Source organism: Lissotriton helveticus, chromosome 6 (assembly GCF_964261635.1).
Source record: "Lissotriton helveticus chromosome 6, aLisHel1.1, whole genome shotgun sequence".
NCBI classification, from domain to species: Eukaryota; Metazoa; Chordata; class Amphibia; order Caudata; family Salamandridae; genus Lissotriton; species Lissotriton helveticus.
Window position 1 is genome coordinate 428,044,145 of NC_136067.1, and position 16,202 is coordinate 428,060,346.

Sequence of the window (16,202 nt, forward strand, 5' to 3'; positions counted from 1 at the left end):
ACCCTGATGCAGAGTTCTGGCCAGGGACCAGGGTTTGATTCCCGCCTCGGCGGGGTCTCGGGCTCAATTTCCTCGGACCTGTTAATTCTCGCCTCGGTGCCTATTCTAATCACGGGCCCCACGCTGCAACTCTGGGCAATAGCTTGCTTAGCCTCCACACCTGCCCCAACAGCGCTAAGGATGCCTGGCTTCACCCTGGGGGTGCCCAGGAGTGGAAACTTCATAGGGAAAGCCAGGAGGGGTTCCACAGCGGTATGAGTATCAGCGCCGGGAAGCCGCATAGGCGACGCCGCAAGGTGACCGTCTGGTGACAGTGCGCTCTATAAGTACCATGACATTTACATTTACATTTTACCTTCGGACTCCTCACATCCACTGAACTGGCTAGCTTTACGCCCGCATCTGCGCGGGATCCCTGCTGCTCCCTAGTATGGCCCTCATCGCCTTTGGACTGGACTCGGCTGCATTAAGCATAGTCCTCGCCAGAGGCGGCAGGGGTGTAAGGCTCTGATGCCTGCTGTGCTCTTTCCCCAGACTACTGCTATGTGCTGATCCAGCTGGGTGCTGGCCCCCCCTATTCTTCCAGCATCTGAGCCTGGCCTAAGGCCGTTTATACTCTACTGCAATTATCCTGCATCCGAGGGGGCTACTCCTGTGTCCAGCCACCAGGCCCAAACCGCTGACACCCAGGTCGTGCTGCCTGTGTTCCTGCACCCTATTGCAGGCCACAAAACAGTGGACTTGCCTGACATGCCCAGAGTAAGACAGCTCGGTGGACTCCCTCTAGGCCAAAACAGGTGTCACAGATGTGGGCACGAAGAAAGAGTCTACCCCGCAACCCCTCACATCAGCTGCTGCCCTTCCCATAAAGCAAGACTACATGGAAATGTTCCTCTCTGACATACGCCAGGAGATGGGCTCCCTAAAGACGGATTTCAAAAGCTGCCTCAACGAATTGCGCAAAGACGTCGCAGTGGTGGGAGACAGGGTTGACGACCTGGAATGCACAGTTGACTCCCGTGCCGAGGACCAAGGAGACCTATGGAGGCGGGGTAGCGCTACAGGAGTAACAACTCAAGCTCCAGGCCAAGTAGGAGGATCTGGAAAATCAGGGGAGACGCAACAACCTTCGGATTAGGGGCATCCCTCAGGAAGGAGGAGGATATCATATCCTTCACCAGGGACCTCTTGATGGCCATTCGTGGGGAGTCGGAGGCCACTACCCTGGTCTTGGATAGAGCGCATCGAGTTGGCTCCGCCTCAGGGCGCCCAGATGTACCACCAGATATACTAACCAGGGTCCACTTCTTCCAGGACAAGGAAACTGTGCTTTGGACAGCGAGGTCAATGCGGACCTGGTGTTCTGGGGCCACACCAAACAGATTTTTCAAGATCTCTTCCCCCTGACCCTGCAGAAGAGATGGGACTTCAAGCTGATAACTGAACATTTGCGCAACCAGTGGGCCCATCCCTTCGGATTGCTTTTCACCTGGAACGGGAGAAAGTGACGCTATATATACTGGACCAGAATAAGGTACAGTGTGTAAAGAGTCCACAAACCCCAGAGGCATAACAGAGGTTAAAGCAGGTCTGCTCCCTCTCAGAGGCCAGGTCCCTCCTAGGCCTCACTGGGGGACTCTGAGGGGCAGCCGTCCTCCCTCTTCCTCTTTCATACACCCAGACTCCTGGCAGCCCAAATGGTGCAGGGTCCAGCGGAAAGGCCGCTCCCGCCGCGTCAAAACCACTCAAGCCATGGAATCTGCAAAGGCGGACATAATTGAGTACCTCCAAAAAATGAAGCTGGAACAGGCGCATTCCTCAACTGACGACAGTTGACTCAAACACCCGGGGCTGCCTCCCTGTAAGCTGCTGTCCTACTAGCTCTCCAGCTCTGCGCACAGCAGCTGACCAAGCAGGGCCCAGGGCATGGAGCCGGAACTGTTATTCTTTACTGTTTGCTGTTTTTCTCTTGCTCTCCATATGTTCACAGGATCGACTAACTGATACTATTGGTTACCAGAATTGCCTTTGGCCACCCTCGCACACGGCAAGATCTCCTCCACGAGGGTTTCACCGAACTCGGGTCCGGTACTTTCTTCCTGACCCCTTATATAGTGGTTCACATGGTTGTGTCCTGTTGGCCCCTTTAAGCCCTTCCCACGCACCCACCCGGTCCCCTCGAGGTCCCTTCTCCGTTACAGCATTCATATTCCTCCTTGGGCCCAGTGGGGGAGGGGCATTTCTCTGCAGCCCCTGCCCAACTGACTGTTCTTCGCACCCCATCCAGCCCTAGGAGCACCACACATGACAGCAAACTGCTCTCCCTCGTCCGAGGGCTTAACTCATGTGTGGCACTATCTTTTACAATATGACCCTGACATTATTTTCTTACAGGAGACTCATCTCCTTTGCACGGACTGTCCCGTTATGGCTCACCCCAAATAACCGCACCAACACTGAGCCTACACAACCACTAAGACTCTGGGTGTCGCCATACTCAGTAAGGGAGGTGTTTACACGAAAGTTCTTAAACTAGCGATCCAGATGGGAGATAGCTCACTCTTACAGTGGAAAGGGGGAGAGATACCCTGACACTCCTTAACCTATACGCGCCTAATCAAATACAAGATACATTCATACGCCTCAGCACCAGCTGGGTCCCATGGGGGCAACCCATATCCAGGGCCCAGGGGCGATGTCAGGGACACTCAAAAAAGAACTTTGGGACGAATGCCTGGCTGTCGCCTCGAGGTACCTCCACTCAGACACAAAGGAATTTTCCATCCACTCACATGTGCATCTGTCGTACAGGATGGTTTCAAAGCCACCATACGCGGAGTGCTGACTTCTATCTCCATACCTAGGACCAGAGAGGAGCGTCTTCTCGAGGCCAAGGTTATGGACGAGATTGTCGCGCTGGAAGGCACTGATAAACAGCACCCCACACTGTGAGCAAAACGTCAGTTGCGTGTAAACACAAAGAGAGTAAGGGATTGTCGGGATCAAACTCCCATTCCCCTTGGGTTATATATCAAAAACACAAGAGGGAGTATCCTCAGGACAAAGCGCCCTAGTGACTTATAGAAGTGGAGAGAGAAATATAACAAAGAGAGAATTCTTTCTTTGTTTAAGAAACCCCTCACTCACCACCCTGGTTGGTGACATGCTTCATTATCGGGGTCCACCACAATGGCCGACTGCCATTTAGGTGTGCTTCGACGCCTGTAACTACAGCGGAGCAGGCTGTTTTGTGAAATGTGTGACAGTGAATCAGTGAAGTTAAAAAGTTGTCTTTGTAATACTCCCTCAAATTTATTCAAGAGTTTACAAGACAAAAATTAAAAACAAAGTGAGATACTTGTGTTGGCTTAACTGGCCAAAAGGTATTAGTGTATTATGTGATAGATAATGGTCAACATGTTTCAACCTTGGATAAAAGTTTATAAGGTTTTCGTCAGGACCAAAATGTGTGAAACGGGTGGACTACGCACGCTAAGGCGCATCCAACCCTGAATCCACAAAATTGCCAGACCGTGTACTTACGATTCAGCCAGCTCACAGCTTTGTTGTAAGGTAAAAAAAAAATTCTGAAAGAAAATAAAACAGCATAAATAGTGTACATTTGTATGCTGTTTCTGTAGCATTGCTTATTTCCATTTCTCCACATTGAGTTAGGAGGCTCAGTGCTTCCACATGCATTTTGTTTTAGATTTTGTATCATACTGTGTATGCATGCATACCAAGCCTTTCCTTGTTTATAGGGTTTTTTTACCCTGTATTGTTAGTGCATACCCACTCGCATTCATAGTAGGAGAAGTGGGTGTCAGGCTCCACCTTTTATCAGTAGTGCGTGATTAATGGTGGATTTAGGCAAAATTATATTAGATTGAGCATCACAAGTATCACTCCAAACATTTTTGTAGTGAGCGTATACATATGTGATAGGTTGAGCATCACAAAAGTCACTCCAAACATTCTTGCAGTGAGCGTGTATATATGATTAACATACAAAGAACGTGAATAGTGGGAGAACCAAGGTGACGTCATTGGCCAACATATAAAACAAAAGTAAACAGACTCACGGGCAACTAAGTCAAGTAATGCCCCAAGAAAGCCGTGCAGGGGCTGGTAACAAAATCATTCTGTTGGAAAAGAGAATGTTTATCAGTGCTGTTTGTTCGCACTGAGTGAGTTATGCAGGGTACATTGAGCGGTAGTCGGGTGGTTATCTAAACCGTAGAGACCTACCCATCTGCCTTTAGTACTTACAATTAGTAATGCTGCAGCCCGCCGGAACACCTATGGACCGTCCTCACGGAGTCCCGAGGATGTCCGTAAACAGATTACGCAGGCTTAAAAGCAGTCTTAGTCTTCCGCTCACGTGACGCGCGAGTCATGTGACCGTGAGTCCGTGTAGCGCGAGGGGGCGGATCTTGACGTGGCTAAGGGAATGGAATAAAATGAAGATTATCCCGAAAACTGTCCTATCTTTCACGTCAATTCACATTCTTTATTGTTTCGTCAAAGTGAACACAAGCGCGTGTATGCCCCAAGCCTCACTCCCTTGTAACCAAATATTGGGAAGAGAATGTAGTTCAGTTTTTTATTCATGACAGATGTATTGTCCAACATGTCACTCATATGAAGAACTTTATGTTTGAATTTATGACAAGATCAGAAGGATGAATCAGCAAAAAGGCGGGGGGAAACCGAATATATTTTTGAGAAGCATCAGGAGAATTATTGTTATTGTCTTAAGGGTGGTTTTCAGGAGCGTGCCTGAGGGCTCACACCCTTTATCTTTGTTTCACGGTGTTCCAGGGTATATTGTCATTGAGACCGATAGTGTTGGTTGATAATCTATTAACCCAACGTTGTTCCTTTTCAAAAAGACGTTGCGTTGTTTTTAGTCCAGGTTCCAGCATTTCTATCACAGTCCATCTTAGGTCATTGGTAGTGTGGTTATTTGTGAGGAAAAGTTCAGTTAGTTTAGTGGTCACTTTTTTACATCTATCGTGCTGCGGTGTTCGCAGATTCTCTGCTTCACTTTCCGTCCTGTCATGCCCACATAGCGCAGGCCGCACGGGCAGGTTATTATGTACACCACACTGTTGCTATTGCAGTTTGTGTGCGACCTTTGGGTTCACACTTTGCCTTCTTCCAAGTTGAGAGTTTTTGTTGCCGTAGCCAAGTGGCAAACGCTACAATTGCCACAGGGATAATGACCAGTTATTTTGGGGAGGCCCCATGCACTTAGTACTGTGGTTGTTTTTTCCAGTTCTGGCCTCGGGCGAGTGTTAACCAGTGTGTCTCTAATGCTTCTGGCTCTTTTGTAAGAAAAAAGGGTTTTTCCCCCACCGTAGATGACCAGTGTTTAGGATACTACAATGTTTGTTTATTGATTTGCTGTCTTGGATTGACAACGTGTTGAATGTGGTTACACAGGTAAGGGGAGGGTCCTGGTTCGTCTTGCTTTGGTCCTCTAGGAGTGCCTCTCGTGGTTGGTTGCGAGCACGTTTTTGACATTTGTTCAATATATGGTCTGGATACCCTCTGTGTTTGAGTTTTTTTGTAAGGTCTCTCGCCTGGTCGCGATAGTCTGTTAGCTTGCTACCGTTTCTCCTAAGCCGGAGGTACTGTCCATAGGGTAAATTCTCCTTGAGTGCCCTAGGGTGAAAGCTGTCAATTTTGAGCAAATTATTTTTAGCAGTAGGCTTATGGTGGGTTCTGGTTTCTAGACTCCTCCCTTCCTTTGTGATGACAATATCAAGGAATACCATGGTCTCTCTGTCAGTAGCATGAGTAAATCTGAGGTTGTTGTCACAGGTGTTGATCCAGACTATGAATACATTCAGGATGTCTTCGGGTCCTCGCCAAATGGCAAGGATGTCATCAATGTATCGTTTCCAGAATATGATATACTGTGCGAAAGGGTTGTTGTTGCCCAAGATGAATTTATTTTCGAATTCAAAGACGTAGATTCCTGCTACGCTTGGAGCGAAAGTGCTTCCCGTGGAAGTACCCCCTGTCTGCAAATACAGTTTGCCTTCAAACTCAAAGAAGTTTCTTTTGAGTGCTAAGGTGGCACATTCCAAAATGAAATGTTTGGGAGTGGTGTGTGTCCATAGGGTCTCATCCAGCGCTCTACCCAGGACCTCAAGGGTTTCATCCTGGGGGAGGCTGGTGTAGAGGCTTTCAATGTCGAAGCTCACCAGAATGGTATTTGCATCTACCTGGACATCTTTCAGCAGACCTAAAAGATTTTTGGCGTCACTTAGGTAGGTTTCAGTCTTCTGCACCATGTTCTTGAAGAAACAGTCACAATATTTTGATAGAGGTTCCAGTAGGGAACCAATGCCCGACACAATCAGTCTACCTGGTGGAGGGAGTTTGTTTTTATGCATCTTGGGCAATACGTAGAAATATGGTATTTTTTCTTCACTAGTTGTGAGAAATTCAGCCTCATGCTTAGTGATGTAATTGCATGATTCAGCCGCATCCGCCAGAGATCTTATCTCTAGTTTCAAATCCTGTGTTGGGTCATAAGTCAAAGGGTAGTAATTTCTGTTATCCATAAGTAGGCGTAGGCATTCAGAGCAGTAGGCTGTTTTATCCTGTACCACTATGCCACCCCCCTTGTCAGCAGGTTTGATTACGATTTCGCTGCAGTTCTTTAGTTCATTCAAAGTTTTTGTCTCAGTTTTGCTCATATTGTAGAAGGGTTTCCTTTCTTCCATCTTCTCAATATCATTAAAGATTGCTCGTTCAAAAGCTGTTATTTCAACCGGAATTGTATGTGGTGGTGGTACGAAGGTGGATTTGGTACGTAGGCCTGTCCCTTCTTGGGTCTGAGTCATTTGAGTTTTGTTTTCCTTCTCAAAAAAAGCTTTAAGTTTAAGTTTCTTGAAAATGACTCAGTCCCAAGATAAGAAATTCCAACATCTTTGGTCACCCCTCATCCAATACATGTCTCGCCTGGAATATTTATACTTCCAACCCCCCCCATACTATAGGGCGATACACCTCTTCGATGACTCAGCTGGTCATGCTTAACATAATACTGCCCCCTTACCCCCCCACCCACTATCTCACAGGACTACGGGCCTTGAGCGACCTACAGGGGGCCTCCAGCTCCCCGTCTCATCCCCAGTCCTCTATCTCCATGTTATCCACTCCTTGTTCGTCCCCCTACCTATGAACAGTCTCCCTTTGCTCGGTGCCTAATGTACCTGGACTGTCCCTTGAACCTAACACATCGTCTCCATAGATCAGACCTTGCCTTTACAGGGCTTCTACTATACCTCTTAGGTCTCTAAATAGGCATGGCAGAGTGATGTATCTGTGCTGTCTCTGTACTGTATCTGCTTAGTTGATGTCTCCTATTCTCGCAATGGCACCTGTGCTATACTATTGTTCCTCCCTTTGATCTAAAATTCAATAATCAGACCTTGAACAAAAAAAACTTCAGGTTATCTCGTGGTCTGTGATGCGACTGATAAATACCACTTTGAAAGAAGGTATCCTCCCTTAATCTTTCAAGACAAGACACATTACTCCCCTGAGAAAGAGACATAAATATGATCCAAAGGCAACAGTTAACTACTGGCTGGGGACAAATATGCCACTGCTGGGTAAGGTCCTTGATAAATGTGTGGCCAATAAACCTGATCCACGCATTGACAAAAACAAATTATTAGCAGCAAACCAATCTGGATTTTGAAGAGCCTGCAGCAGAGAACCTGCAACACCAGAATCTTGGACAACAAACACTTGAGGTTGGTTGATGGCGATGCTTGCGGCCTCATCCTTTTGTATGTATCAGCAGCTTTTGAGACAGTCTATCAACAAAGGTAGTTCTTAAGACCTACATGTGCTTCAAGGGTGCAGTCCTGAACTGAGTCTCCTTATTCCTAACAATTCTCAAGCAGCTGGTAAGGGTGGGCAACTTCACCTTGGGCCTTGCCACTGTTGGCGCTCCAAACTCGGACCTTGCCAAGCTCCAAACAGCGCAGAATTGTGCCGCAAGGATTCTCGTGGTGACTCCGTACCGGTAGTCGGCCAAACCTGCCATGAAATCTCTTCATTGGCTCCCGGTCCAGGAGAGTGTTTACTTCAAGGCCCTGTGCATTTCCCATAAGATGATAAGAGGAAATGGTCCTGCTATTATTTCATCGATGGTCCAGCCCAATCGAACAAATAGGATGTTGAGCTCTGATGGGCTACACCTGGCCGTCGTCCCCAGAATTAAAAGGGCCAGAAGAAGCAGCCAGCTATTTTCGTACAACGCCGCCAAATTATGGAACTCCCTCCCTCTTTATCTATGAAAGGAACACAATCACATGGCCTTTTGTAAGCTGCTGAAAACATGGCTTTTTCCTAAGGGACTCTTGAGGCTTTAGTTTTTCCGCTCCAGCGCTGGGAAGCCTTCAGGTAGCTACGCGCTCTATAAGTAAGTGCTATTTCATTCATTCATTCACTGTTGCACGTGATAGTCCTCAGAAGTCTATTTTAGTTTTAAGTTGTTCCATCTGGACTTGAGCATTTTAAGAATCAAGATGGATGTGGCGGGGTGGCTGTTTAGCAATATGCAAACAACTTACATGTCCACTTAAAATCCCGTCATTTCAAGACACTTGTGCACTAAAAAAAATGCCTTCCAAACTGAGACACCCAGATGGCTTCAAACGTTTTCCACATCAATCCGGAGAAAACGGAATTCATTCTTATCCACTGACACAGGTTGGCTCGGAGAATTGCATAGTGACAATTTTATAACTCTCACCTTATTTGGCCAATATAATCAAATTGGTGTGTATGTGAATTGACTCTAATCTGTCTATGGCTTTATAAATCATACATACATCAAAAAAAGTTTGACCCACGCCTCTCAGTTTAAAAAAACTTAAATCCTTTTTCGAACCAAGCAACTTCTATCCCCTAGAATAGGGACTGGTTTAGCCAGTAGAAACTTTGTAATTAGATCTTGGGTGGCACTTCAAAGCCTTCATGAAACACAAATCAAAGCCGATCTTCACTTGACAGCAAGTCTTAGTCGCACATATGAGGAAACGAAACTACAGTTCGTCTATTGTAAGGGATCTCCACTGGCTCACCCTAGAAACCCGAAGAAAGCTTAAACAAGCGTGCATCATTTTTAAACTCTACATCAACCAGAGTGCCTCTTGCCACCCCCCTCAATACCTGGTAGCTACAACCGCACAAGAAGCCTACAAAACGTTTTGCAAAAATTACTACTTTTAGAAATTTAGATTTTTGGAAATGTTTAACAGATAATTCATTTAAGCCATTTAAATCTCATTGGAAGCTAATTGGGAGTGGAACCAAATATTACAGTATCGGCCTACAGCAATCTATGGAGAGGCCGACCAATCAATATATCAGGATATGCTCATTTAAGAATCCAATGAAGATGCAAAAAATAGAAACCAGTAGAGTTGAAAGTACGCACCCCAGTTTTAATGTGCTGTTTGCATTAAGTCTGGCAGACAAGCTTTTATCATAACCTTGAAAAACCTGCACAATACTCTCCATTATCAAGCGTAAAACGGTAGGCAGTATAACTAATGTTGCTAACTTACCTCTAGAGCATGCTGACCAACTTTATCGAATGCTCTTGTGTAATCGATAAATTATCTTTATACTGACTGGCCTTCCACTGGAGAACATAAAACATTAGCATTGGTTAACGTGATAATTTCTCCCTTATTCCTTCCCTTGGACTCTAGGTCTATCATCTCTTTTTTTGCATTTCAAATCACTGTTCTGAGCAGCTAGGAGGATTATCTACTTAACCTCATTAAGTCCTGTTCCACAGCACAGTATCCTTCCCAGCCCGGGTTATCCCAGAGAACTCTGGCTGGAGGTCTACTGCACTCAGTGTTTTGTAAAAATCCACAGCTACTTTAATCTACTACTGGATTGTACTAAGGCTTCAAATCTAAAGTGAATACAAAACCTCTAAGTTCTTATATTGTCGTTGTTAATTTCTAAGCAAAAAATAATTTAAAATGAACTGATAAAGAAGTAAGCAAACAGACCTGAAGGAAAATCCTGCCAATGCCACTGAGAAGCTGCGCCTCTTGCTCCGGGTAGTACTTGGTGACGGTGTGATACGCATCTACGGCAAGCACATAGTCCTAAAAGGGAAAAAGAGGAATATGTTACACACTTGTTATTTTTTCCCATTCTGTCACTTTTTCCTGTATATGCTGTCCACAATCAACACACAATTTCTTTTTCTCAATTGCTCTGGATGTTGAACTATTACAAATTATTTGTTTTAGTTGACTAAACAGAAGACTCCTAATCCAATGACTTCCCTCCTAACATTTCAGATGACCAATCTCTAGAGGGATAGATGTAGCTGGAGTACCTCATTTCATACAGCTGTTTGTCAATGGTGTGCTGTTATATCTCAGCAATGTGGGAACAGATGTAGCACCAAGCAGAGAATGACTAAGCAGCTTTGGATCAGTGTCTGGCTTACAAGGGAATTTGGAAAAGCCCTGCCTTTCTCCTTTAAAATGCTTGAATGATGAAAATGTATTGCTCTACCACCCAAAGTTCTACAGTGATAAACTTCCACATCCAGTGGTCCAGATCCACCACATTAATGAACATGTACTATTGGGCAATGTACTCAAAACAATGGCTGCCGTAGCAGGTCGAGCTCCTTTTGGAGCTGACTTCCACTATCGGCCACTACTACTTTTAATTATTTTTCTCTGGTACTTACTAGCAGCACCGTGTGAATGTTCAGACCTTCTACAGCTAGGTAAAGAGTGAACGTTTGACAGTAAGACGTTTGTGGTCCCTGTTGGATTATTTCGTAAACAGCAGCCAGTTATTTAATTTTGACATGTGCCAGCTATTGACGTTCTCTTAGAAACTGTCATATATGGAGATTCACGACCATTCCCTTAACCACTAAAGGATTTATAAATTGTCAAATTCTCTAAGTCATCACCAGGCACAACTAAACTGAGTTTGCTTTATTAAGTGTAGTTGTACAGTGTGACTCATCCAAAGTTACATCCAGCTTATTTACACTAGAAGTAGTATAACTGGAGGCAAGTGTTTGATGCTGGGTTTAGGTGCATGACAACATTTTTGTAAGCATATTTTTCCACATGGTAGACATTTCAGCAGTGCTGTAGGTTTTTGTGAGTCTATGGACTTGATCTAGATTTTGGCAAAGAGTACCCTCTCCGCCAAACTGAAGTTCGGTCCGTCTCATTTAGAGTCGGGCAGAACTTAAGTAAGTCAGCGACAGAGACCGCTCCGTCTCTACCACTGATATACTAGTCTGAAAGAGTAAGGGCTGTTGGAGGCTTGGCCATTTGTCTACCCCAATTTTTTGAAGTGGGCGGAAAAATAGCCAGCTTTACTTTCCCATACCGCCATCCAAAACATTGTGGTAAGTGAAGTAAAAAGATTTCAATGAAACCTATGCCATGGGAGAAAACTACCATGGCGTGGGAGTCAGGTTCTTAATTTTCAGAAACAAAATCCTGCTTTGGGAATTTGCTTTTGAAAAAAAAATATTCAACCATGACAGCGGTTCCTGCCAAAGGTCAGAGATGTCCGCTGGGCTGGTTGGCATGTCTAAATTCGGATTACGGTTACTCCATCAGGGAAAAGGAATATTTTACCCTGTTGTCCCACCACAGTAATTACCATACTCTGAAATCAAAATCAGCCCCAAATTTGTTTTTCAAATCTCCTAAAGAGGTTGAGGTAATGTCATATAAAGCACAATGTTTATCAGAATACCTTGAAAACCCTGTGCTCATGAAGTAGGGTCTAAAATCTCACGTGCCCTTGCCAGTTCCCTTCTCGAAAAAAATTAACCTACAGGTAGGTATTTTAGTCTAACGGCTGATGGGACGGTGTTAATAATGGGAAAGAGACTACAGACTAAGAGCAGCTCTGAATGTACCCATCACGTCAACTAAGAATAAAAAAGGGAGAAGGAAAAGGCCCTAATGGGTAGATGTGACTGTTCTGGTGTAGCTAGTACAAGTCTGAAAACCGTATGAGGCAAGGCTAAGCAGGAACCATTGAAATGACCAAACATCATTGCCCGTTTGTGATGTTTCTTCTGACCCTCAGGGTCAGAAAAAGTCAGAGGAGAGGCAAGTATGAACACAGCCAACAAGGCGAGGCAACTCCCTATCCCTAATACTATGGGCTCCTGGCTCATTTACAAGTCAAACTGCTCATATCTGGTGCTCAGGTGAGTGGTCAAGGGAGCCTATGGTTGAATCACCCAGGCCTCCAATCTGGAAATGAGGTTGTTGAGCCGCCATCGTTCCCACATCTTTCTGCCACAGCAGCAGGAGGGCAAGCCGTGCAGCATTTCTTCTCGCCACAACGCTGGGGACTCAGAGTCCCAGGACCCCTTGCTCTACCAATATGCACAAGAGGTTCCAGCCTTTCCGCGGCACGCGCGCTGGCAAAGCACGGCCCAAGGGCGGGCCCATCCATGCCCGTCGGAGCCCAGAGGTGATGGGACTGGGCCCTCCCTCTAACATCTGGCGCTCTTACAAAGTACTGTTTTTATACTTTTTTCCCAGTAGTGTTGACTGCCTGTCTACAGACAGAAACGATGAAGCGGAAAGGGCTCAGTCAGAAAGTGGGCAGAGGGACCTTAGCCACGCTCGATGCATTTTTGTCCAGAGCAGCGAGCATACTCGCGCATGAAATCGAAGTAACCAAGAGGCGTTTATCGCTGGAACCTCTTCCGTTGAGGACCTCCCTTGGGGACTCTAATGAGGTCAACACTTCCACTCAGCTCTTGCAACTGTCATCAACTGTCAGTCTGTTACAAACCCATCCAGAAATGTCCTCCGTTACACCAGCCCCCCGTCGATACACCTATCAGGGAGCCTGAACACTGTCCCCACACTGAACTCACAAATGGCACGCCAGCTAAGAGAAGTAGGGCGGCAGGGTTCCGAAGCCAACAAGAATCACCAGAGACACAAAAACAAAGGGGGCTAATAATATGGCTTCCACAGGATCTGGCACAGTGAGTTCTTGGACCCTGACTACTTCGGACAGGCCCCCTCCCCAGCCATGGGTATTCAATGACGTATTGTGGAAAGGAGTAGAAAAAATGATGGCCACTTTCTTGGTCTTTATTCTAAAAAAACGAACGCAAATTAAAGAAAGACAGTGCTGTATAGAGGCTCAGAGAACTTCCACTGAGCCCCTTTAATAACTCCTTTGCCCTGGGCTTGCACGACAAGCCGCAGAAAGTAATCAACCTCCTTCTCATACTAATTCGGGTTTGGCCTTACCTGCTAACCCCTGCACGGCAACCAGATCTGCAACACGGTCACGTACATTGCTATGCCTAGCTAACGGTCTGTCAAAAACGTTAGCGAAAGAGCCAACCTCACTACCACCTGGGCCAAGCAATTTGAATCACTCAGCGATTCCAATGTTTGGGGGGGGGGCGCAAGGACGGACTCTCGGCCACTAGGAAGATCAGACAGCCTTATGGTGGGACTAAACTATTATTCACAACAGGTCCAAACCTCCCACCAGCGCCTTCCCCATTAGTATTGGTTTTGGCAAATGTACCACCTTGGCGGGAAAACCAGCACGAATCGACAACACAACTAATGGACAAATGCCTGCACTGGCTTTTAAAACTTTTATTTTTCCATTTTTGCGAAATAATAAAAAGGATATATCCTTACAGCGCAGTTCGTATCACTGGTGACAACAGATCTTGTACAGTAGGTTCATCATATAGCAGTGGTTTGTACAACATTATAAGGAAAAAAGAAATAACTTAGAATATGGCAACGTCAAGGGTACAGCACCATACACTCAAAAAGCAAGAAGAATGTGATTGAAGAGAGACAATAATCATTGTAAACAGTGAACAGTCATGGTGAGGCCACAGCTATCAAAGCAAGAGACATAAAAGCAATACACATTTCCAGCCCCTCTATCAAGCACAAATCTAGCCAATACCTGCAGGAGTAATACCAGAAGACAAAAAGGCCTTCTGTTCGGCCTGCCTCCCAGCCACGTAAGCCCGATATGGCCCTCGAATATCAGTAGAACGGGAGGCACTGGGGACAAGTGTGGAGTACTCTTCGCTGTTTGTGTTGCAAAAAGCCAGGCTACGGAGCCACGCCTGCAAAGTAGGAGCCCTCTTGCTACCCCACAGCAATGCAATCTCGCGTTTGGCTAGCAGAAAGCCCAAGGCCGCCAGTTTTCTGATCTTCTTGGGGAAGTTAGCAACATACCCTAACAGTGCAATCTCAGGGATAGGTTGTAGCTGCATGGACAGGATTTCCCCCAACGTAGAGTGAACCAAGGACCAGTAGCGATGTATCTTTGGGCAGGTCCAGACCAGGTGGGCAAAATCCGCAAAGGGGGCTAAACATTTAGGACAATGATGGGGTCTGTTATAGTCAATCCTGTGGGATCGGGCGGGTGTGTGGTACATTCTGCGAAGAAATTTTAAGTGGAGTAGCTTGTGTCTACTGTTTAGTGATATTTATTAGGTGGCATTGCAACACCACTCCCACTGATCATCAGTGATGGGTCCGCCCACGTCAGCCTCCCAAGCCTCTCTCACCCTGGAGTCAGACACCGGTCTGGCCGCCCCGCATTGCTTGTATAATATAGTATATTATATAGTATATTGTATAATATAGACACCAAGTGTGTGCCAGTAGGGTTTTTCAGCAATAAAGTTAGTGGGGGGTGGGCTCAGGAGCCATGGGAAATGAAGGGAAGGTGGCGTGAAGCATTGATTGTATGCACTTTAGTTCAAAATTGTCCATAAAGGAGCGATCTGTAAAGCGGGCTTCCTCAGACATAGAGAATACGTGACCCTCACAAAACAAATCCCCAATCGTATTGATGCCAAACTTAAGTAATGTACGCTGGACAAGAACTTCGCCCATGATCGGCAGCCAGGAAGGGTTAGGGAGGGGCAAAGCTGGAGAGTAGAGACGCTCCAGCCCGAGCAATCTACGCAGTTTATCCCATGCCCAGCAAGTGGTAGAAACTGTTTGAATATCTTGGGGGTCTCGAGGGAATCCCATAGGCAGGACATTGGACAGGGGGCGTGGGAGCACCAGATCGGCCTCCGGTTCGAGTACGGGACGCGAGCATCTGGGTGAAACCAGACGTAAGCATAGCAACATTGAGCTATTAAATAATACAAATGGAGATCGGGGACTCCAAACCCCTCCTCTCTCGTACAGAAGTACCAAGGTCTTCCATCGGACCCGAGGTGTCTTGCCCGCCCAGACAAGGCGCAGTAGTAATGACCGCACTTGCGCGAAGAAGGTGTTAGTGAGGGGAACGGGGATGTTATTAAACAAATATAAAAAGCGAGGGAGAACGACCATTTAAATGATAGCAACTCTACCAGCCATAGATAATGGCAGGTGTAGCCATTTCGAAATCTGCAATTCCAAGTCTCCAACAGCCCTGCCATAGTTCAACCTGATCATAGCGTCCGTATCAAGATGAATATAAACCCAGAGGTACATCACTGTGTCACTGCACCATGTTAGTGGGAATGCACAAGGTCAGGCAGTCGTGCCAGCCGTGAGAGGAAAAATGACTGATTTATGCCAATTAATGCGGAGAATTTGCCAAACCGCGTAATTTCGAGGATCAGGGGCTCCAGGTTCACTTGAGGCTCTGGGACGTATAGGACAGTATCGTCCGCATAAAGTGATATCAAGAGGGGGCCCGTGCGAAACTGGAGCCCACGATGCAAGTTTTTTTCTTGGAAATGACGGACTAAAGGGTCCATAGCTAATATGAATATTAGTGGGGACAACGGGCACCCCTGTCTGGTGCCACGTGACAGTGCGAAGGGCTCGGAGAGAGTACCATATAGGCGTAGCCTGGCAGTGGGTGTAGTGTATAACAGCGCCACTGTAGAGACGAAGCATTCAGGCATACCCATGCGTCTCATAACCGATAGAAAAAAGGGCCATTCCAAGGAGTCAAACGCTTTTTCAGCATCCAACATGACAGCCGCCGCCGGGGTGTCAGGGTCTATTCTGTGCAGCACAGTGAACAAGGTACGAAGATTGAGAGAGGTGGACCTATGGGGGACAAAGCCAGATTGCGCCGGGGCAATGATGGATTCCATCAACAACGACAATCGTATAGCAATGACTTTTGCCAAGATTTTA

The 16,202-nt window shown here is 46.3% G+C and overlaps 1 protein-coding gene across 1 annotated transcript in view; it reads right to left on the reverse strand.

Moving 5' to 3' along the window:
- TRAPPC12 (trafficking protein particle complex subunit 12) overlaps window positions 1–16,202 on the reverse strand; it is a 1,039,319-nt gene that overhangs the window by 63,322 nt on the left and 959,795 nt on the right. The window contains exon 9 of the mRNA XM_078647874.1: window positions 10,059–10,157. Within this exon, the coding sequence (XP_078504000.1) occupies window positions 10,059–10,157 (99 nt within the window). The remainder of the gene's footprint in view (window positions 1–10,058; window positions 10,158–16,202) is intronic.